At 46.6% G+C, this 23,392-nt stretch overlaps 1 protein-coding gene across 1 annotated transcript in view; it reads left to right on the top strand.

Moving 5' to 3' along the window:
• The window catches only part of rftn1b (raftlin, lipid raft linker 1b), an 83,055-nt gene that overhangs the window by 48,269 nt on the left and 11,394 nt on the right, over nucleotides 1-23,392 (top strand). The window contains 6 exon segments of the mRNA XM_084027447.1: nucleotides 381-398; nucleotides 400-435; nucleotides 437-748; nucleotides 870-939; nucleotides 6,698-6,901; nucleotides 14,754-14,872. Of these exon segments, the coding sequence (XP_083883573.1) occupies nucleotides 381-398; nucleotides 400-435; nucleotides 437-748; nucleotides 870-939; nucleotides 6,698-6,901; nucleotides 14,754-14,872 (759 nt within the window).

Genomic DNA, 23,392 nt, shown 5'->3' with positions numbered 1-23,392 from the left:
CTGGATTTGGGATGCGGCTCGCGCCTGTCGAGGCTTGTGGCCGCTGCAACCGAATCAACGACTGAGTGATTAGAGAAGCTGCTGGGACAAACAGAAGAAAAAGAGGGCTGGAAAAAACAAAAGATCCAACATGAAAATGTATTGTGGGAAAAAAACAAATGACATGTTAAGATCCCACAGCAGCTTCACATCCAGCATCTCTGCAGGCAATCAGCTGCAATGATCCCAATCATCATCACTCAATAATTCATTGTTTAGTCTTTAAGTCGTATAAAAAAAAGACACATTTTCTCACAGAATAAGACGACGTCTTCAGGAAAGCTGGTAAATATTTTACTTTCATCATTCTAACTCTGGATTGTTGTTCCTGCTCCCAACAGCAGATCCAGGACGCTGCGGGACCAGGGGGTCATGTTCGTGGGATTCGTCCAGGAAACCTTACGGGGCCCCGTGCACCCGGATCCGACAACCAGACACCCCCTCCCTCTCCCTGCACTCCAGCCCCCAGCTCGGTGCTCGGCTCCCTGGGCAGCCGCAGCCCCTTGGACCCCGCCAGGCCCCAGGAACCCACGCGGCGCCTGTAGTAGAGATCAGGGAGGGTGAGCGAGGAGGCCTCGAGCCTGGCGGCCGGCGGCGAAGGAGCAACCGGGCGCCGGGGAGCAGGATCAGAGTGGGAATACTGGGAACCATGCGGGGGAGCGGCGTGGAGGAGGAGGTCTTGGGCGGTGGAGGAGGAGGGTCTCGGCGGTAAAGGAGGAGGACTCGGCAGTGGAGGAGGTCTCGGCAGTGGAGGAGGTCTCGGTGGGCGTCCCCGGTACCGGAGGGAGGAGACGTGGAGCGTGGCGAGGAGCTGACGGAGGGGGGAGGAGTCGTCGTGTCACAATAACAACAGAGACGGAGACGCGAAGGTACCGAGGTACCGCCTGAGGAGGGGAGACGGTGAGTGGTTGCCATGGTTACCGTGAAATCAGTAAAATGATGCGTTCAGCAAAAAAAAACAAATGTAAATCAGGAGTGTAAAGTTGTTACTGCTGTGAAAGATGAATGAACGTGGCTTTTCTGGGTGACGGACAGATATGGAAACATCCCAACGTGCTTAAAAAGCATAAAAATATGAATATACCAAATTCATCGCCGTGACAACAGAAGGTGGTTTCCTCATGCAAAAACACATTTTGGGTTTTTACAACTTTTCCATTTGTTCCTGAGCAGCAAACAGACGGAGGCTGATATCTGAAAACGTGGGCGTGTGAATCTAAACCATTTGCTTGGCTGAAGATATGTGTGAATTATTTAGGTGTGCAAAGACTTTAGAGTAAATTACACTAATTGGCCCAGTGGGGGCGGAGCTCTATAATTACATGTCAAAGCTTTAAAACTCAACAAAGAGACTCTGCTGCACAGTTATCCTTCTGAGTTACACAGACAGGCCTGATGGGGATTATTACAATACTTAAAGGTCAAAGCGGCTCAACGGTGACCAGGTCGGGTTCTCACACCTCCATCTATCAAACCGCCGACCGCTGGTCCCAGAGCAGCCGACTGCTGGTCCCAGAGCAGCTGACCGCTGGTTCCAGAGCAGCCGACCGCTGGTACCAGAGCAACCGACCGCTGGTCCCAGAGCAGCCGGAGCAGTCGAGGGATGAACCCTGCAGTCAAACGTAGCTTCTCGTGTCACATCCTCTCCGTCTCTGAGTGGTTTTTGTGATCCGGTCTCGTCTGAACCTTTTCTGGCGGTTCAACTAAAGAGCAGCGTGGCGGCGACTGCGGAGGTGTCGTTTCTCAGGATTGCCTCGATGTTACACAACAATGTGCCGCCTCGGGGATTTAATCCCCCCTCCATCCGTTAACACAAAGGGATTCGTCTTAAAGCTGCACTCAGACTCACACGAAGCCGCTCGGAAAAGACAAAGTGTTAAAATTCACTGCAGCAGTTTTTTCGGGGGGGAAAAGCGCACATTTCTGCCGACAGAATCAGAACGCACGTTTCTAGTTTGGGCTTTATATGAGCATCTCATAGACAGATGGAGACCCCCACCACGCCCCCCCCCCTATGAACCTGTGTGATATGTAGTGTGTGTGTGTTTGCTGTATATTTTAGTTTAAGGTTCATTACGCGTTATGTTGCATAATGAACGTACACACTTTGTGCTTTTGTGTTTCGTGCTCGTGTGCATCAAAAAAAAAAAACACCGTTGCCGTGGCGGCGGAGCGGCCCACGGGTCCATCTGGGCCTCCCTACGGTGCGTTTCAGCGGTGAGATAATCCCCGACTGCCTCGTCCTCCACCTCCCTCAGCTTCACACCCCACCCTCCATCCACCCATGCGACGAAGCCAAAGCGCCGGTGTAGCAGCCAGTGAGGGGGGTGCATGCAGCCTGCCAAGCTCCCATGTCCCCCCCACCCCCAGTAATGCCCAGTCTGCCGAGGAGGCCCAAGAGCCTCGGCTACCGCTGGCTTGTTCTCGCTAATCCTCGGATCTGGAGGTGAACGCCGGCGTGTTGGCGGTGGAGCCGACGATCTCCGTCCGTGAGACCGGCAGCTCCGGGTGGAAACCCGTCAGTTTGGAGGGAAGGGAAGAGATTCTTGATTTAAGGACAAACGCAGCAAAAAGCAGAAACATGACGGAGACAGCTGTACAATTATGTCTGGATAAGACGACCGCGTGTCGACTTTCACTTACGACTAATTTGCACGAGCAGGAAACGTTTTGTAGGGAATTAAAAGCCACCTGGATCCCTTTTTTTTTATGAATCTAGTGGGGAAACATTTATATTTTATCATAATTTGTCTCGTTCCGGTCTCACCTCTTCTTAACAACTTCACACACACCACAAGGTCACCTTCCCTGCTTTTAAAAATAACATTACCCACAATGCAAATCAGTATACGAATGTATTTCGTCGACCAAAACGCATAAAATGAGATTTCAGCTCCTCTCGTGCATCGATCGAGCTAAAAAGCACAAATAACGAGCTGGAAACAAAGAAAAAAGCCCTGAAACGATGCAAAGAGCTTAACGTCAGAGCTTTATGAGACGTGTAATCCTGAAGAATATCAGTCTGACATCATCTCGGTCAACGTGAGATCGGCGTTATCTCGGCTCTGATGGGATCAGCGTCCAGAAGTCTCAGATTATAGAAACATGTCGGCTCGCCAACCTCGCCGTTTGGACAGCTGGGACGCCGCCAGATAAAAAGCCTTTTTTACAAGCGACGTGTTTCATCGTTCTGACCCGACCCGAACTCCCTCGTTCTGCAGTAAGTCGAGTTATCTGCACGGGCTTTTATTCTGAAAGGATTAGCGGTCGTCTGCTCGTGTAATAAATTTGTGCGATCGGGTTCAAAGGACTCTTTGAGTCATACTCTGGTGTGCGTTACGCAAGTAAAAGCTATAAATGGAGACGATATCGGGCCGTTAGGTAAGATTTTACTGCCCTAGAACACAAAAATGAGCATAATAATTCTCTGAAACATTAATAAAGTTATTGATCAGCACAGCGTCTGGCTTTTAAATCTTGTTTATGTTGCTGAGCCCAAAAGCAAACGATGTTTCCCTTTCTCCTTCGTTTCTATTATATATACACGTTCATATGTACCGGTACTTATAATACAGGAATGCTCATTTACAGACGACTGTACCAGCATCTCCTGCATCGTCATGGTAACCACGTACCCGTTGGGTGACTGGTTTAATGTCCTGGCCGATAAAATGACACTCTATCACTATAATCATGTCATTTTTAATAACATTTTATGAACTCTCACAGTTTTGCTGTGTAAATTCATGTTTTCTCGTCTGAAATCCTAACCTCCAGCTCCTATCTGACATTAAAGACGTTCCAGCTGTTAAAACAAAAGCATCTTCTCCTCCTCAACCGAAGCAGCGTGTCGTTCAGGTTCAGTGATTTAAATGTGTTTGCTGCACGCCGAGGCTCAGATGAAGCTACGATAGTGCAGCTCGAGAAGAAAACAACCCAGGCGGTGATTTGACTGACAAACAGCGAGTCGACTCTGATGAATTGAATCACGGACGGTTCGAGGGCAGCGCTACAGATTTATATCAGAATGATTTCTGAATATGAACGTGTGGTTTGACTGATGAATATCAGCAGTTCGATGTCACAGCCGAGAAGGTGTTCACAGTCGTTCCTGATGTGGGTTAGAAACCAGCTCCCGTCACCGTCATGGCAGCGTAACGAGCCTGTAATGTGATATAACGCATGGAAGCTCTCAGCTGTGAAACAGAAATCACACAGCGGGCTGAGCAGCGTGTTTCTGGCCGACGTTTCACGTCCAAGTCTGAGCTCCGTCCACAAACAGACCCGGCATCTGCGTCCAACGTGGTTTTAACGGCGTTATTTATCTAATTATGCCGCCATTGTGGGAAAAATCAAGAGCTGTGACCCAAATCCAACAATTTTAACAAAAGCAGCTTCTTCATGAGCGTCGCTGGCAGAGAGGGAAGCATTCATGGGAGGACCAGGATCAGGTCTGGGCTTGGAAACCGTGAACCCGTTTTTACGCCGACAACACGCTGTTGATCACTGAAAAAATCCTGCACGGCGATGATTTGGAACGTTATTTTTTCGTTGTCCAAGATTTGTTATTTGTGCCATATTGTCGTCGTGGTAACGTGGGTAACATAGGGAGGGGAGGGGGGTGAATATTCTGCTGTGAGAGTGATAAATGACAAGATTTGGGGAATTTGGTGGCCAGCTGTCACATCAGAGAGGACGAGCCAGCCGGACGCTTATAAATGATTCATCGGCCGGACGGAGGGACGCAGCGGATCCATGACTCCCACCGCCATCATCCTCACCGCCATGTCAAAGTGTGTGTGTGTGTGTGGGCGGACGGGTGGGTGGGTGGCAGCGCCGCCACATTCTGCTCATCCATCTGGTTCACTTGTGGAATGACAGTCAAGACATTTGCATTGGAAGGAGACGGAGAATGTTTCGGATTCGAACCCGACTCGAGGTTTTCTTTCTGCAGAGTGAATCCCTCTCACTCCTTCACAGCACAACAAATAAAACCTGCGTCCACTTTGATTCAGTGCGATGCGAGCGAGGGCCGCTGACATTCGCACTTTGGGCACATTTCCAAGCCTCCCGAGGGGCCCCAACTGCATTATGGATATTTCTGCTTGATGTAAACAAACGGTGAGCTCGGTAGGGCTTTTAATGCATTATTCAAGGTTACGCTGAGAATTAACTTGCTTACAATGAAACTCCCCCTTTTAACTTCTGCATCGGCAGAGTCGCCAAACGTCATTCCTGGGAAACGTTAAAAGGGAAAACGAGGATCATTTGTAGCACGAACGTGATCACATCGCTTTTGATTCGCTTCACGTCTGTTGTTGTAAAAAATAATCAAGTGGAAAAAAAGTGAAAAGAAAAGCGAGGCAGCAGCCTTGGAAAGATTTTTACAGCGTATACATATCTGCGAGTCCAGCTCGGGGCAACACGAATCTAATCTTGTATTACTTTTTCATTTTTATGCACCTGCCAGCTGCAGCGTTTGTTCATGATATGATAATAGTGTTGAAGTCGGTGTTATCTTGCATACAAATGTGTCTCTTCAACAGCAACGATATATTCCAATGGTACAAAAAGTCCTGTAACTAAAGAATGAAAGTTCCACATGTTTTTGCATGACCACAGCCCGTTTTACCCCCGAAGGCTGTGTCATCGGTGGATTGGAGGTCGCTTTGGATTAACGCGTCCCCTAAATGTAATGTAATGGAACACATATATTTTAGCCCAAAAAGTCACAAATTCCTAACCCTAAGCAAGGAATTTAATTGGTTAAGCAAACCTAAAAACTGTGTAAACCTACATGGGAAGTTATTTTATAAATAGGGTAGAACGTGGAAACCTGACACGTACAAAACTAATAATAGAGGGCTACCTGCAGCATCATCACCATGATCAAACAATTTTCAATTATGAATTTTGATAGTCACGAATTAAAACATCACAACAAACCCACACATAACACAACCGACAAGTCAGGGTCAAATTTGAACGCATCTTGTCCAATTTTAGCACTAATAATTGTATCAATGCTGCACTATTTCTCTATGACCGATTCATTGAGCTCGGCTTTTGAATCCATTTCCAAGGACACGTTTTTTTTCCCCCCCAATATAATTTATCTTCGTTTGGAGACGTTTTTATTTCCTACAGTGGCACATTTTTTATCAGGACAAGACAACCAAACCGGTTGGAGAACGAGAGAGCACACACCGTGATATTCGCCGGAGACGATCGGGCCAAATTCTCTCAGCCAAGAAGCTCTTTCTCCAGAGTTTCCCCCGTCTGATCGTCCAACAGGAAATAAATGTTCTTCCAACTGGTTATTCTGCCATGTTCACAATGTGGAGTCAGAGGAAAGCAACATCTCCCAAATCAAGAAGTCCTTTAAGATAGTAAAGAAGTGCTTCAGAACTGCTCATAGTCATTTGAATTGCCACAAAAAAGTTATATATTTCAAACCGAAGGCCTCGCTGTCTCTCAGCCGACCGTTTATCGGCTCATTCCTCAGAACTTCTGGCAGCCGAGGAGGGAAAGTGCTCCGACAGACGAAAGCCAAATTGCACTTTGGATCGCGTCCAACGAACAGCAGCGGTTCGATGATCGAGCAGTAAAACGAGGGAGTTGTCAGGAGTTTAATGGATGTTTTGTCTTTCTCCAACAGGGGTGGAGCTGCTGGCCTTGTACAACCACCCGCCGGTCCGAGAGGGCCAGGTGAGGTACTACACCGTCAAGGTGCCGCTGCGAGTCCAGAACTGCGAGGAGGGCGTGAAAGGCGTGGAGGCCAACTGGCTGGATCACATGACCCAGCACTTCAACGACGGAGCCTCGCTGGTCGACGGGTACTTCCACCTGGGCAACGTGAACGGTGGGTCAAACCACCAAACCGGCTGTTTCCAGCCTCCGTCTCAACCACGATCAAGAGTTGCTAGAACGAGAGGTTCGTAAGGTACGAACGATACAAATCACAGTGTAGGTTTCGTTTTTGGCTCCTTTCCCTCCAGATTCTCTCAAAGCTCAGACTATTACAGGTCATTTGGCGGCGAATTGTGGCAAAAGATTATGATAAATCTAGTTCTGCTTGGTGAGTTCTGGCATTAAAAGGTGGACGAAAGGAACATCCAACAACCTCAGATGTTGGTCAAAGTCTTCACACATCAAAATGTTAGCAATCTAAATTACTAGAGTAGGGAGACCAGATATACGAACCCGCAACACTTAAATGTACCAATCGGCATTTTGGGGAGAACTTTTCCAGCGCTTAGCATCTCCAAAAATCTCCACTTGAAAACTGTTTAACAAAACTAATAAACACAAAACACAATGGCTGCATTGCTGTAATATAATTATTGATCATCGGGTGCATTTTAAAACTAAAACACCTGCATTCTGCAGCCTTGATATGATCTTTTAAATATCGGCATTTCCACACTAAGCAGTGTTTTTCATCGGAAGTTCTTCAGAAAAACGTCTTTCTTACTTTTGGCACGAACGCTAACCGTTATCGTCATAGTAACATCTTTCACAACAACATATTGATCGATCGGTGTTGAATTTTGTCGTATATTGTGACTTTATATATCGGGATGCATCGGACTGAACGTGATAAACGTCGATGGAAGGACTGAAAACACGGACGGTGTTATAACTATTTTAATTGAGTTGAGAACAATTTGTTAGCGGCTGATTTAAAAAGGCGACATTTGAGCGTTTCACAGAAGTATAGCCGCTGCAGCATCTTAATGCGTCTTACAAACGACAGGATGGCGTCCGTTTTCACAAACATCTGACGTAACGTAAGGTTTTGGTTTCCTCCTTTAAACTATTTCCTCTCTTCCATCAGACGCCGGCGGCTCTGCGCTTTTCCACTCCGACACCGAAGAAGTCAGGCGGAGTAAATAAGAGTGATAATTCATTAATCTGGGGAAGTGAACGCCTCAGCAGCTATGAAACACAGATAATTAACCTGATAACAAACGAGTGCCTCCCTGCATATTTGATGTCCTGAGAAACGGAGTAATGAAGTGTTTTATTATGACTCAATTCTTTTTTCCTTCTGCTTATTAAGATCAGATATTTAGCATTTTTCATGCGCCGCAGAGATTTAAGTGTTGAAGAGTGAAATTACTGGATTGAAAGCCGATCGGCTTCGTTATGAACCTGACTCCGACTTCCAGGCCTGAACTCCTCCGACAGCTCAGCAGCTTTAGAAAACAGACGACGTTACGGAGGTGAGACGCGGCGCTTTGTGGATTCTTGCTCTCTGGAGAGTCGCCGGCAGCGTGACATCAAAGCGGCGTCCCGTTTGTTGTTAGCGGCTAATTACATCAAACAGCCACGCGGCTCGCCGGCTCAGCGGCGGCATCCATTCCCCGCCGCTTCCATATTTAGCAGCTTGAGTTTCTGAAACCGTTGATGAGACGCCCGACACGATTTACATCTCAACCTCATAAAAACATCAAGGACGAGCGTGACGAGGAAGCGGCGCCTCGAAACAACGCTGACTCGGCGGAGACGCGAGCAATAGATGTGTGATGGAAGCGACAGCCGAGGGTTCTGAGATACGGAGCTTCAGCTTTCATGTAGCGACAGATTCACCTGCAGTCTAATGAGAGCAACTGTGTCGTTCCTTTTCTGTTTACAAAGTCTGACCTTCCTCTGGCCTTTCTGTGCTTTCATCCTGTTGTGCTAATGTTGCTTTGGCAGCCGTGGAATGTAGAGTTTAGTGATCCAGACCGGAATATGTCAACAACACCTATTTGCCACGAAATTCACTTCAGATATTGAAGTTGTCCTTTAAGAGGAACTGTGATGTCATTGGTAATCCCTTTAATCATCAGGTCAAAACTGGTCCAGTACTGGTTTATCAAATATCTGCAAAACATGCGACACCCCCAATGGCTGCGGTTGTAGTGTTAGAATGCTAACGTGCTAAGCTAAGGGGTCGATCACAACGAGACGCGTTCCTTCCCTTATTTTTTCGTTGTTTTTTAGAAACGCATACAACTTCAAATCTCCTCAACTTTTCAGCAGCCTCGTAGCATGTCGCCATCGTCACTGCGAGCATATTAGCGTGCTGGCGTTAGCATTTGCTCAAAGCACCACTGTGCCAAAGCATACAGAGCCACGAGCATCCGAGTCCAGTTTAGTGATGTGTTGCTTCACATTTTATGAGATCTGGGAGTCGGCTGTGAAAACAGCCGGAGGGATGTTGGAGATCTGAGACATTCATCTTTAGAATCCTGCAAACCTGCCTGACGGAGATCCTCTGTGAAAACGAGGCAGATTTCCCTTCATCCGTCCGTCCAAACAGTTAATAATATCCAAAGATCTATATCTTTGAGTCAACAGCAACCGCTAAGACTAAACCACAAATTAACGATGTATTCATAATAACGCTGCTGTTATGCAGAGCCCATCATTTAGGGGTTGATTGAAATTAATTGTCCACGCGGCTCCATGCATCTGATGCCTAAATCCCAAATAATAACATGATTTATTATCAACTCAAAAGCACTTGGAGAGCCGCATACTTTAATCATAGGAGGGGTACAATATCTAATATTGATTAGATATAAAAATATCTAGCAGGCAATATAGGGTTGTATTAGTATATGACCGTCATTTAAATGTTTATTCCCCTGAATTGTTTGCTGCTTCTGTATAATTCCATCTCACTGATCTTAATGCTGTTTAAACACATTAATTAGCACAATTAAGAGGATTTATGCACCTTATGGAACCTGTTAAAAGCCCTTTTAAACATTCAGTCAAAAAAAGGAGCATGAAACTGATGAAAGTTATTTAGATTTGTGCTCATTTCTGGCAAGGTCGTGTTTCTGGGCGCCAGATCCCATTTAGAAAACCTCTACTTTTACAGTTCTGGCCGTTGGTTCTGTATAGTCCTGCTTCTGGTTTCTCCCGTTGCCTCCCTTTCCTCCGGCAGAACCAGAGAAATGGTCCAGAGCTCCAGCAGAGTGGTGCTGATCTGGGTCTGTCCAAAGCGGGGCGGTCTCTGCTCGAGTTCAATCTGATTCCTGATCTATCTGATGGTCTTGTTTGCTTCCGTCGGTCATATGGAGGCTTCAGTAGTTTGTTGGTGTTTATATTGCTGATTGTTGGCCTCATGTTCTCAGATTATTACTTTTAGCTTTAGCCCGGGTATCTCTGCACGACTCGCCTTTTCCTGCAGCCTTCTATCGTCCCTCGCCCCCGCCACTAAAGATGGATTTCCACAGAGAAAGCTGGATAGGAAAGCATCGGGGGGGGCATTGTTAAGCGTACAGCGTGGCTGTGTGTTTGTGGAATCGCCCGGTTGGTGCCGGTGGTCCCGTCTGTTTGCGGCGGGTTTGTTTGCGGTGAGTGGCGAGACGTCGCCGGAGCCACAGGGTGAGATATTACAGCGATATTGAATTTACAGATCCTGAGCTGCGAGCGCGCCGCCCCACCGTCATCAGACACGCATTAAAGATTCATACACACCGCGGCGCTGCCTGCACACACACACACACACACACACACACACAGACATGCATCCACATACAAGTTCACGCTACCTCCCTGGAGTCGGGAGCAAAGTGGGGGGGGGGGGGGGTTGTTTACGGAGAAGCTGACAGTAATGGTGTAGACGGGGAGTTTTCTTTCTTTGTTACTCGTACAGCTTAAGCTCCAGCTCCAGAGCTACGGTGAGGATTTGTAGCCCCGTTGTGAGACATCGAGCTATTCATATGCATGACAGTCAGCCCTCACTGCTTTCTAAATTTGGGGAAAGCCAATGTGGGGGAGGGGGGGGGGGATAAGAGAGAGGGTAATATAGATACAGGCAATATGAAATCCCAATACACTTTTTTTTTACTGTGAAAAGATTCAAGAAAGAGAAAACATCTTCTGAGACAAAAGTTGACGAGGAGCGGGATTAGATTAGATTAGATTAGAACGGCGATGTTGGTGCACACGTGTTTCTATGTGGTTTAAGTTAAGACGACCACCGTGGATCTTTAAAACCCAGTTCAGTGTACCTGGGCATGAACAAACAGCCGTTAGAGTTAAACCACTCATAAGCTTGGGGACGTTTTGGTTCGGAGAAGGAACGTTCACCAAATCAAACTATCGGAATCGCTGTGCAAGTTTAGCAACACGCTGCAGCTAAGTGTCCCGCTAGCATCAGCGCTCAAGATAGAAAGCAAAAACTCACATGTACGATGTTCTCATAGACTTCTATACAACCAGAGAGGAGTCAACCCCCTGGTGGCCGGCAGAGGGAATGACAGTTTAAGGCACTTCAGGATTGGCTTCACTTTTCAGGAAAAGGGGATGTTAGGGGATGTTCCTGACTTCCTCCTTCATTCCGGCCACATAGAGCGACACGGTTAGATGCCGTAACTGAAGAGAAAGCTCGTGAAAAAGTATTAATAATACATCAAGAGAGAAGTTGGCTCATTTTCACCCCCTGAGTCGCCCCCTGGTGTCCAGCACAGAGAATACAGCTTTAAGGCACATCAGCACTGTAATTTTTATAACGCTGTTTTTATTGAAGTTTTTACTTAATCGAGTGAAAACACTCCCAACCTTAGATTTTCATGCCCACAAGTCCACAAAGCACTTTCACAGTTGGGCGTGCACGTGCGTTCGAGTCCGGTTGGCCGCCCCCGAGCCCGGAAGGTGACCCCGCCCCAAGGTCACGTCTGCTGACATGATTTAAACATGTGTGCCAGGCGCCGCCTCAGAGAGCCGGAGACGGCCGGCTGACAGCTTATCTATATTTCAAACAGGACGGGTGGACATCCAGACAGAGAAACAGAAAAAAGGGACCCGGGAGTCTAATGTGTGATTGGATGTGGCTCTTCCCCTGTGAAGGTTTAGCAGCTGGCAGGGGGGTAACAGCGGGTTACCGGGCAGACTTCAGCCAGGGCAGAAGGATCCGAGACCGCGGGGCTGTTTGCAAACGTATAATCTGTTTGCTTTAATACAGAAGATTCAGGGGTGAAAAACTCCAGGTGGGAAAGACTTTTTTTTTTTATATGTATTAATATTCATTAATTTCCATTTTCCTGCTGATATGCATACGTGCACGCGCCTCGTGCATGAGCTCACAGTGGACCAGGAGGGTGAGAAGTTTCGTTTTCTTGCAGCTGTGGAGGGATTTATCCTCCGTCCCCCCTGGGAATCACACGTATTTACATTTTTAACACAGAACTTCAAGATGAATATATTTTTGTGACTGAAATTAATGTGGGAGGAATTCCTTCACGAGCCACCGAGGACCGTCTGTCAGCGTTTAAAAATAACAAACTCAAATACAGCATCGTTAACGTTTAGGGTTTGGTTGCTGACACCGATCTGTTGGACTCGCGGAGCTGATGTTTTAAGGATTATCACGAGTTTTCATGAGCATCTCCATAAATAAATAACTTCTCTTCACCTCAGTTATTCATGCGACGCCTCCGGCTACGATCTACTTTTCTATTAAACACGTTGAGTGAGGAAGTCAAGTTATGTAGCGATAAAATTCACAGGGAGGAGGCAACATCCTATTTCTGAGAAGTGAAGCCGAAGCTGAAGTGCCTCAAACTGTCCAGTGAGGGTGCCGCTCTGCCGCTAGGTACATTCTTAAGATTATTTAACTTCTTTAATGCCATAATTAGCTGCTTCTCCTCGTTTTAACGTGATATTAAAGCACTTCTCATCGTGTTTTGATTATTAACAGACTAAATGATTAACCAAGAAAATAATTGCAAAATTAACTGATTATGAAAACAATCATTATAACTTAATTCAGAGGCCGTGATGGACGACTCCAGTTCCCGTTTACTATCCCCGCCGTTTCCTCGTGTCTGAACTCCCAGCAGAGCTGCAGGTTTGTGAACGTTTCCATGAAAACTGCTTCCAAACTTTCTAGCTGAGTGCCGGCAAACGCGTCTACTTTCAAACAACCACTGAGGTCGCCCACCATCGCCCCGCCACTCAGCTCCCCCCCCCCTCTGTTTGCCACAGTGTCATTCAGTCCCAACGCTGTCACTGTTTTTCACTGCGACCACATTTGCATGCTTTGCCCTGCGACCTTGAGCGGCGAGTCGCGGGGGGAAACTGGGAGTTTACTGAGGGCCGCACGCACGCCTGCTTCTTTTTTTTGCAAGTGTAAACAAGTTATTCTCAGTCGGCCGCCGGCTGCTCGGCTCGGCTCTCAGTCAATAGGCGCAAGATAATGTTTATTCGTGCACGCAACCGGTGAATTCCCCGACGGACCCCCCCCCCCTCCAACTCAGCTCCCTCTGATCCACTTCCCTCGTTCTCTCTCTCTCCTCCGCTCAGCCTCCGTCTGCATTATCACCAGAGACAGGCGTCTCTCCCTCCAGAGCAGCGAGACAGAAACCTGTGTCGATCTCACCCGAGTGATTCCTCTCACACCCGGCTGGGTACCGACGGTGGGAACCGACGGTGGGAACCGACGGTGGGAACCGACGGTGGGCCTCGCCGCCGCCACCACCTTGCATTCTCCGGAAAAAGCTTCCATCCAATTGTATTGCGAGGGCTGATGAATTAGACGGGGGGGGCTGGGTGAGGAGGGGGAGTGGGGGGCACGACGACAATGTCTGCATTTGAGAGAGTAGATGTCTTCAATTGAGCATCCGAGGATCCTAAATAGGTTTTCAGCCTGTCGCCCCCCCACTCCATCTCTCCTACTGTCTTGCTCGTTCACTCTCTCCTTCCTTTCTTTCTTTCCCTCCCTCTCTCCCTCCCTCTCTCCCTCCCTCCAGCTGCTCTCGTCCCCGTTATTAGGGTCCAGTAATGAAATGTGGAGTGTCTCGTGTCGGAGCCCGGGAACCCGGCGAAACCGCATTAGTGTGTAAATGGTGTGGGAGTAATGAGAAAGCACTCAGGCCAGCCGGGAAGACTGGACCATGGCACCGCGTCCCTGTGTGTGTGTGTGTGTGTGTGTGTGTGTGTGTGTGTGTGTGTGTGTGTGTGTGTGTGTGTGTGTGTGTGTGTGCTTGTCATGTGCATCAAATGAATATCAAGCGACGTCGGGTGGAGAGGGGTCCCGGCTCACGGGGGGAGGAGGGGGGGGCGGAGCGGCGTTCCTGTCTCGGATGCCAACCCTGCGATTGTTAGCTTCCAGCGGGAGAGAAGCTTAGAAGAATGTATTTGGTCAGCGAGACACGATCTCAGTAGAACATCAACGTCACCGTCTCCGCCCGGCTCACTTTGTTCAGCTCACTCTAAAGGTGAATTACGCCGGCTTAGAGAGGATTTATATGTTAGTGCCTTACGGGGCCGACTTCATTAAATCAGTGGCTACATTTTGCACTAAAATCTGTCCATCTTCTTTCTTTGTTAATGTCTCTCCGTCTTGATCCGCAGAGTCCCATCAGCCATTGCGTTCTCCTCGGTCCTGCAGCTGTAATGAGGCTTTGTTTAGCCGTCGAGCATCAAAAACCCTGCAGGACTCCTTATACCTCTGCTGATGAAGCTCCTAATGTCTCCTCTTCTTTTATTTTTACACTCCCAGAAGGGGAATACCTCCGTTCTTGTACACGCTCTCCCTGCATAATGTATAAGAGCACATCGCTCATACAAACTTACCGCCGGTAATAACGGCTCCTGTGTGAATGTGAGGGATATCTTTCCATTTCCTCCGGCCTGGAGGGCTGAACGGAGAGCAGACGGACACGCTCCAGCCAGTAAATACTCCTTCCTCATCCTCCTCTTCCTCTCTGCAGATCTGCTGCCTAAGTCGGTGGAAAGCGTCTTCGTCTTCCAGGAGGCCGGCGAGAGCGAGCCGAACACACCGACCACGACGTACGACGCCATCGTGGTGGAGCAGTGGACCGTCATCAACGTGAGTAGAGAGACGTTATATATCGGGGTATTATATAATCCTGCTGTTCAAACTAATGATATTATAACAGCTTCGTATGGACTTAGAATTAAACATCCAAATTACACGTTGAATGATTCAACAAGTCAGGATTTACTTTAAATGGCAACGATCACTTTCGGACGATCGGAAAAACAAGATTTTTCAGCCAAAATAATCGTAATTCACGTCGTTATCCCGATAATCACCGAAATGCGCTTAAAAAAACCGAGCCGAAACGGAGCAAAAACCTCAGAATTTAAGTCAAATGGCAACAATCATTTTCGTCATAGGACAATATGGAAAAATTCACGTCACGAATATCCCGACAAAGATAATCACAATTCATGCCGTTATCCCGATAATCATTAAAATACCCTTCAAACGTTTGATATTGCAGCAAAACATATTATTTAAAATTACGTAAAATGTAGTTAAGAAACACGTTTTTATTACATTATCGCTAAAATAAAAAAGTGATCGTAAAGGACAAATAAAAATAGCAACACTGTATGAGACCGACCTCGATAGCAAGCTAGACAACTTTTCATTTCATGATCCACGATATCCACGATCATCCCGATAATCGGAATTCACAGCGGTTTGTTTTTAATCGCAATCTGCGATAAAATCCTATATCGTCTCGTCAATAGTTCAGTTCCAATGCAGCGGTGAGAGTGACCTTCACGGACACAAAATCAACATCCGTCACTTTTTGATGAAGCTCTGGTGAATTAAAGTTAAAAACCTGAATACAGGAGGAACTAAAGAAGCACGAAGTCTCGCTGAGCAGTTCGATGAGAATGGAAACGATGTGAATCATCGGCCTCGGCCTTCGTTAGTCACCACATCTCAACTCTTATAAACACGAAGGGGAGATTTGGAGATGACGTTCTCGGCCACATCAAAACACCGAACGAGGGGAATAACCCTCAGAAGGAGATGATTCATCCTCCAGAACAAGTTCAGAGACTTGGAGGATCTGGTGGCAGCCAAACACCTCACTGGGAGTCTTTAGAGTCTGATGTTTGGTCCTTTGAAGGGGAAACATTCACTTTTAAAAAAAATATTCCTCCATGTTAATCCTAAAGTCAAAGAGAAGAGTCCAGAAGTACACATGAAGACCTCGCTGCAAAGTCCAACAACTAGGAGATGTTGGATTTAACAAACAGTGTATTGGATTTAAATATGCCGAGGCCAAGGACCCCCAAGGCCTATAGAGACCCGGTGGAGGGACCCCCAAGGCCTACAGAGACCCGGTGGAGGGACCCCCTATTACATATCATATAAAGCTGTGTTCCTTATTAATTAATTAATGTGTAGTGCAGCCTATAGTTCCATGTATAACAGTACTTTGTAATGATGGATGGAAACGATGCTAAGACATAAAAATATAATAATTGTGAAGATCTCTGCCTTGATTTTAAAAAATCTAAATGACAGATTATGACTGAATTTCACAGCCCAATCCGACAAAACGAACCGGGAGATTATTCTAGATTTTGGCCGGGAAGATTGTGAGATTTTAATATCATCCCATGTCTAATATTTAAGCCCTGTTCTTCTTAAGAAGTCTGATCCTCTTGCTTGGAAGTCAGTCGTCACTCTGAGGTTGTGCCCTTCCAGACCTGACCACCCCCCCCCTCCCTTAAAGGCAAATCTACCAAATCTCTATTTATGGGACATGTGTCACAGTCGATTGTTCTTATCAGGAGCAAACAAGCCGCCGATTACCGTCGCTGCTCAACACAACTCTTCCAAGTTGGAAATTGATTTCTGTCGAGAGTTGAAGGGTTTGTGGCCGTTTCACTGCCTTTCATCTGTGTGTGTGTGTGTGTGTGTGTGTGTGTGTGTGTGTGTGTGTGTATACATGTTTGTGGATGAGTTTGATTTTGCCTGGACATGTTTGCCGATGCTATCTCTGTAATTGAATTTAGGCTCTATTATTATTTTTGTGGCCCCCGGCCGTCTGAGTGTGAAAGGAGACTTTTGTCCTCCAAATGTGTCTCTCTGATTGTCCGGCGATGCCGACGGCCTCGTGTGCCAATAAAATAAAAAGAGACTCCCCTGCAGCCGTCTGGCGGCAGCAGGAATACCGTTCAAGCTTTAATGGATTCAGGGCTTCCTCAGAAACGTCAAACAGTCAACGACGCCAAACACACAACCGGCGAACAGGAGATCCAATCAACTCGTCCGCTGGGAGAAACCGTTCCGCTCGGGCAATCTGCGGCGCGTCACATCGGATTGACAACACACTCCCTCACAAAGGCCGATCGAGGCCACACATCATACCCATTCATTGGGATAACTGCCGAAAATTAATATGCAAAGTATCCTCACGGCTCATTATTGTTTCAGTGCCGAGATAATTACTATAAAAAAAATAAGGCAGAATATTGATTGCGGGTTGTTGTTTTTTTTAATACACGTCATCTTCTCTTTGCCTCCGAGCGCTTTGCCGTTTTTATTCATCCAGACGTCTGCTGGTTGTTGGATGTATGAAGCCGTTAAACTGGAATCTTTTCTATTCAAAACTAAGCAGCAACTCATCAGAGGATTAAGTGTTTCTAATGGCGTTTAGATCTAGAGGTGAATGTGGACATAATACAGTTTATAATACTGATTCTATTGAGTTAGTTTACTTAACGAGGTGTTAGTTACAGTTTGTGTGTGGAGGCTTTGGATTTTTTGTTAAAAAAAGGCACCATTTTCTCATAGACTTCTATACAATCAGAGAGGAATCGCCCCCTGGTGGCCAGCAGAGAGAATGACAGTTTAAGGCACTAATGTGAGGTTTTATCGTAGAGCTGTGGGAGACCGCAGACCGTTTTATCTCCATTTCCGATTCAGTGACAAAAGTTTACGTAAAAATACATTCCTCTCATCGTCATTTAAATTTACTTTAATTTCGTTCGTTTCGTTAGACTGTGATAAGACAAATTATTTTTCCAGGTGCTGAAGTACAATTTAAAAAAAAAAAGCCAGAATGTGTGAACCCACGTCTACGTGATAAATTAAGACGTTGCTGCCATGGAAACGGTTTTGTGCTAAATGAAAGCAGAACACAGTCCGCAGAGAAAAAGTACAAAAACAGCATCAAATGTGACATAAGTACACATACGTTCACCACGAGGAACTGTCTGAACACGACAACGACCTGAATAACCGTTTGGTTGTTGGTGAAGCGCTCCAGATGAATAACTCATCAAGGCCTCCGCTATTAAAACTCCAATTAGGAGCGGCTTCGCATCGCTCGTGTCCTCTGGGAAAATCAATACAGGAGCTGCCTTGAAACTAATGTAGTGAAAGCCCTCGTCTCTCTCGCTGGACGTTAGAGGAGCGATAACCAGCAACACATGAGGGGGTTTGTTCACCTTTATCTAGAGGAGGCAAAGTGCAGTCGCCGTAGGGGTGGAAATCAGGGAGTAACTCACGATACGATGCAATAGTATCAGGATTTATCGCTATTTACGATATATTGTCCCACCGCTAATTGGCAGGCGGCTGTTGTGTTTCAATCCATCTTAGGTTTTTTACCCAGAATCCTCTCAGAAGCCGTGGAAACAAAAAGAAATACACGTCAGGTGACTAGTTGACAATCAAACTCGGGATGAAGAGGAGCATCTTCTTCCATCGATGCTAACCTCTTCGGCTTTAGAACAAACTACCGTCTACCTGAAGCCTGACAAGACGGATCTTTGTGCGTTACGTGATCACACGAGCTCCGCGTGTCCTCCCGTCACATCGTGAGAATCGAACTGCCGTGCAACGTGATTGTCAAGGCTTTATGTGCGGGAACGGCCTCGTCTCCCAGTGACGTCTCCGTTTGAACCCCCGTCACATTCCTCCAGCAGTTGAACCGCTCTCACACGTGCTCAGTCGGGTGCCGTCTAACACCGGCAACTAACCAGCGGGAGGCAACTCAGCTACCCAGCAATCCTGCATTCCTTAGAGGAAACGTCATCCGGCCCACGGAGCGGATCGTGAGCTCATGAACGTTACACAAATTCCATCCTTTCTGAGTTCACACAGCCCTCTAACGTCCGCATCGGCTTCACTCTTCAGATCATTCAAACTGCTGCTAAACAACATATATATATATATGTGTGTATATATGAATATACGCCATCGTACTTTCTTGAGTAGTAGTAGTAGTTCTGAAGGGAGATGAATTAAAGACGTCCTGATGTTTTGTCCCTCAAGTTTTTCCTTAAATCCTCGCCGTCTTCCAAACTCCACATTGTGTGTAGCAGATGAACTACACAACACATTTACGCAGGTTGTGTAGACGTCTCTAACTTCTTGGTGAGGTTTCTCCCACGAGGACAATCGGTCCAAAAGAAATCAATGCCCAGCTCCTGTATTGGGCCATATTTCTCTAGAAGGATCCTCCTTTAAGGGGTCGGTTCAGCCTAATCCCAGACGGGGCATCATTAACACCTCCACCTGGGGGTTTCCAGCCGTGCACATAATCCTGGTGTGTTAACCCCCCCAAACACAAAGATGGTGAATGGATTTTGAGCATCAAATCTGCAAAAACCTCCACACATAAAAGTGAAGTGATCCTGCAAAAAGTAAACGGAGTTAAACGAGAAACTTTGTTCTCTTTCTGCCACAGATCCTTTAAAGTATTCAGAGCGCTAACATTGGTGCGGTGTTTATGGCTGTAATTAGAAGCAGCAGAGATGCAGCTATAGGCTCCACAGCTGAACGTTAAACACAAACAGCAACATGATTACAGCGCTTTATGAATGAGTTAGAAAAATGTCAGGCAGCATCGCTACGTAGCTCCCTGGTTACCACAAGAGAAGCAATGTTTTATGGGTATTATTAGCACCGCTAGAACATAAAAAAAACTGTTGTTTTTTTATGAGTTTGGTGTTTCATGAAATGATTTAAAGCTGAAATAACGGTTTCCTCTCTGACTTCACGGGTGGAGGATCGAAAAGGCAGATTTAAGAAGAAGAAGTAGTAGTTTTAGATATCAGAGCACGATTGTCACTTTATAAAACCTTCTTTCAAACACTTCAGGCAGTGTGTGTGTGTGTGTGTGTGTGTGTGCGTGTGTGTGTGTGCGTGTGTGTGTGTGTGTGTGTGTGCGTGTGTGTGTGTGTGTGTGTGTGTGCGTGTGTGTGTGTGCGTGTGTGTGTGTGTGTGTGTGTGTGTGTGTGTGTGTGTGTGCGTGTGTGTGTGTGCGTGTGTGTGTGTGTGTGTGTGTGCGTGTGTGTGTGTGTGTGCGTGTGTGTGTGTGTGTGTGTGCGTGTGTGTGTGTGCGTGTGTGTGTGTGTGTGTGTGCGTGTGTGTGTGTGCGTGTGTGTGTGTGCGTGTGCGTGTGTGTGTGTGTGTGTGTGCGTGTGTGTGTGTGTGTGTGTGTGCGTGTGTGTGTGTGTGTGTGCGTGTGTGTGTGTGTGTGTGTGTGTGTGTGTGCAATCCTGCAGAAAGACACTATAAAAAAGGTAATATCAGTAGAGTTCAAATTCAAGAACAATGGCAACCAGTGAAAAGGAGCTTAACGGCGCAGACGTTGTTGGTGTCACTCATTTCCCAGAATGCACTTGTGTCCCCGGCTCTTTTCTGAAGAGCGGCACGTCGCTGAACGGGATTATGTCCCCGACATCAATGCCGTTTGAAGGGGTATTTCTTTAGGGACGCCGGCGAGGACACACCTCAGTCACACAACGTGTGTGTGTGTGTGTGTGTGTGTGTGTGTGTGTGTGTGTGTGTGTGTGTGTGTGTGTGTGTGTGTGTGTGTGCGTGTGGCTGTTTGAAATCCGGTTCACACAGAAGGCGTCTTCTCCCTCACCTCGGCCGTGGATCTAAAGAACACGTTTCTTCTTCATCGTACATTATTTATTTATGTATTTATTTACGACCTCCAGCGTATTGTTCCCTGTGTGTTCTGCGTCTCCGCGGCGACGGCCTGCATGCGTCGCCCCTCGTCCACGATGCCTCCATCGTCTCCGACGGAGGTGAGAGCAGAGATGACCCAGATAGAAGGGGAGTCATTTTCACCGTCCCCGAGAGTGAGAGATCACACCTTCGCTGTCAGACACAATGTGGTGATGATGTAGCTGATGGATCGAAGGCGGCGGCGGCGGAGGCGGAGGTGGTGGTCGAGGTGTAGTTGTTAGTCGGGTAGTGAAGGTGTTAGAAACAGATATGTGGCAGACGGAGGCCTGAGAAAAATGACAGTCCAGCGCTGCAGGCGGCGGCCCCGCCGGTGTTCAGGTTTAACGAGCGACCGGGTTAACTGGTGACTGTCAGGAGGACGAGTCTGTTTGGTGTCCAAAAACACCAGAACATGAAGGCGTCCTCGTGACAAGCCTTCAATTAATGTTAAATACATGATTAATATCTAGGAGTACCGAGTTAGTATGAGCTGAGAGTCACCAGTTAGCACGGTCACTCGTTAACCTGGAACACCTGCTGCTGACTGTTTAAAGCTTCTGACTGGTCTGGATGGCAACACCCTGATAGGTTATACAATCCTGCTGGTGTTACCAGTTACTTCTCAGTTCAAGATTTTACATAAAAACATCTATTATAAGATGATTTAATACCGTAGCGTGAACTTTTGGCCCCTTTACAAAAAAAAAATGTATTTCGAGACATTTACCCTTTTAATAACAGTTTGAGGCCCAAAGGTCAATCAATCTAAATGCATCTAATTTACAAAAAAAGATTATAGAAAAGTCCAAAACAAAATGATTGTTTTCTCTTCTTCTTAAAAGAGAAATAATTTAATCTCACGACGCCCGGATGAGAGGCGAGCTCCACCTTGACCAGTAAAACTGCTTATGCATCAGTAATATAATAATTGACCTATAAAAACGTCAGCCAAGTAATTTCACTTTGAAATTTCCCCTTTGAGTGCATTTCGCTGGCAATACTTTGCATTCAGATTTTTTTTTAATGCGTTCACTAGATTATGTTAAGATTGCTGTATCACAAATTTTAATTACGTAAAAACCTCCTCTGCCGCTGCCTAGCAACCACATGGCAGTCTGATTCTAGGTAGCAGGCAGACGGAGGAGAGCCGGCGTGGAGTGATGAGTAAAAGTCAAGGAGGCAGATTTGAGTCCATAATTGAAGTTTACGTGACTCAGAAACAGCCTCGTCTTTATTTCGGGCGTCTTCTCTGAAGTAGGTCAGTTTAAAGACTCGTCTCAGTTTATTTAACAAGAATAAATCATCTGGTTTCTACTAACAAAACACTAAACAGACAAACTCCCAGCGCCTCTCTCTCTTTACAAAACAAAACAATTAGTGCTGCTTTTAAGTTAATATTTATCTGATGGTTCGTCTCAGTCATCAGCCTCAATCATCCTCCCGGCTGCAGAAATACAAACTAAAAGCTTCCACTGGCAACGCAGCAGGACCGGGAACGAGTCCTGCAGAGTCCAGCCTCCTCTCAGAGGTCCACTAACAACCTCGTGAGTCTGGAGGATGCACGTTGGACGTCTTTAATTGGCTGTAGTCCTGCTGCAGACGGTGTGTAGGTGGAAAACGTTGGAATAAATTGGACCTGATGGCGGACGGATGAAACGCGAGAGGGATCAACGTTTTTAGAGATTTCACGCATCGATCGGCTCAGACTCGAAAATGTCAAAATCATCCCGTCCCTCCTCGCATGCAGAGCTTCTCACTAAAAGATGTTTGTTTATATTAAATATTAAAAGCTCCTGTATTGTTAAAAAAAGTGAGATTTATAGTGAAAGTATTGAGAATCATCACAGCCCAGGTCGAGTGACTGTGCCTTTAAATGAGCTTCATGAGCCCCCACTTGTATTTTTCCCGCTGCGGTGCATATGAATGACATAGATGACAGGAAGTAGCCCAAACAAAGGACCCAAGCTGTTGCCTAGCAACGTGATGTTGTTGAAAAGTGGCGCTATGACTCAGGCGGAGGGTACAGGTGTGTATATTCAGACGGCGTGACAAAGAGAAGAACGACGTTCCTCAACAATGAAGCACGTCAACGAGAGAACACAAAGTCTCCACCTGTAAATGAGCAGAACGAGTCTCATTTAGAAAAGGTTATCGTGGTGCTTCAAAACACTAGTGGATGCTGAATGTTCTGTTGCTACGACAACACTCCAGGTCGAGCTCCGCAGGAGCAGCATCCCAATGCCATTTTTTTTTTTTCTTTTTTAAAAAAAAGGATATTTGCTTCATCATTACTGGACTGTCTGCAGAAATGACATCCACGTAGTCGGAGGTGGAAAGCAGAGTCATGGGTTGTTGTGTCGACCTCACAGAGCGAGGGGGGGGGGGGGGGGGGGGGGAAGCGACGCGCCGTGTTTTCGTTGAGTTAATTCTCCGCATGCACTCGTCCGACCTGCAGCCGACCCCGAAAAACTAACTGAGCTCCGAGTTCATTAATCAGAGCAACAAATGATAAACACACTAAAGGAAAGAAGAGAAGCAGACCTCTTACTTAAATTACTACTTTGTTGTCATGGTAACCAGAGCCTGAAGAAGTTTGTGTTGAATCATCATATA

Source organism: Eutrigla gurnardus (assembly GCF_963514095.1).
Source record: "Eutrigla gurnardus genome assembly, chromosome: 14".
Taxonomy (NCBI): domain Eukaryota; kingdom Metazoa; phylum Chordata; class Actinopteri; order Perciformes; family Triglidae; genus Eutrigla; species Eutrigla gurnardus.
The sequence above is the reverse complement of the archived record's forward strand: the minus strand, read 5'-3'. Positions and strand labels throughout refer to the sequence as shown.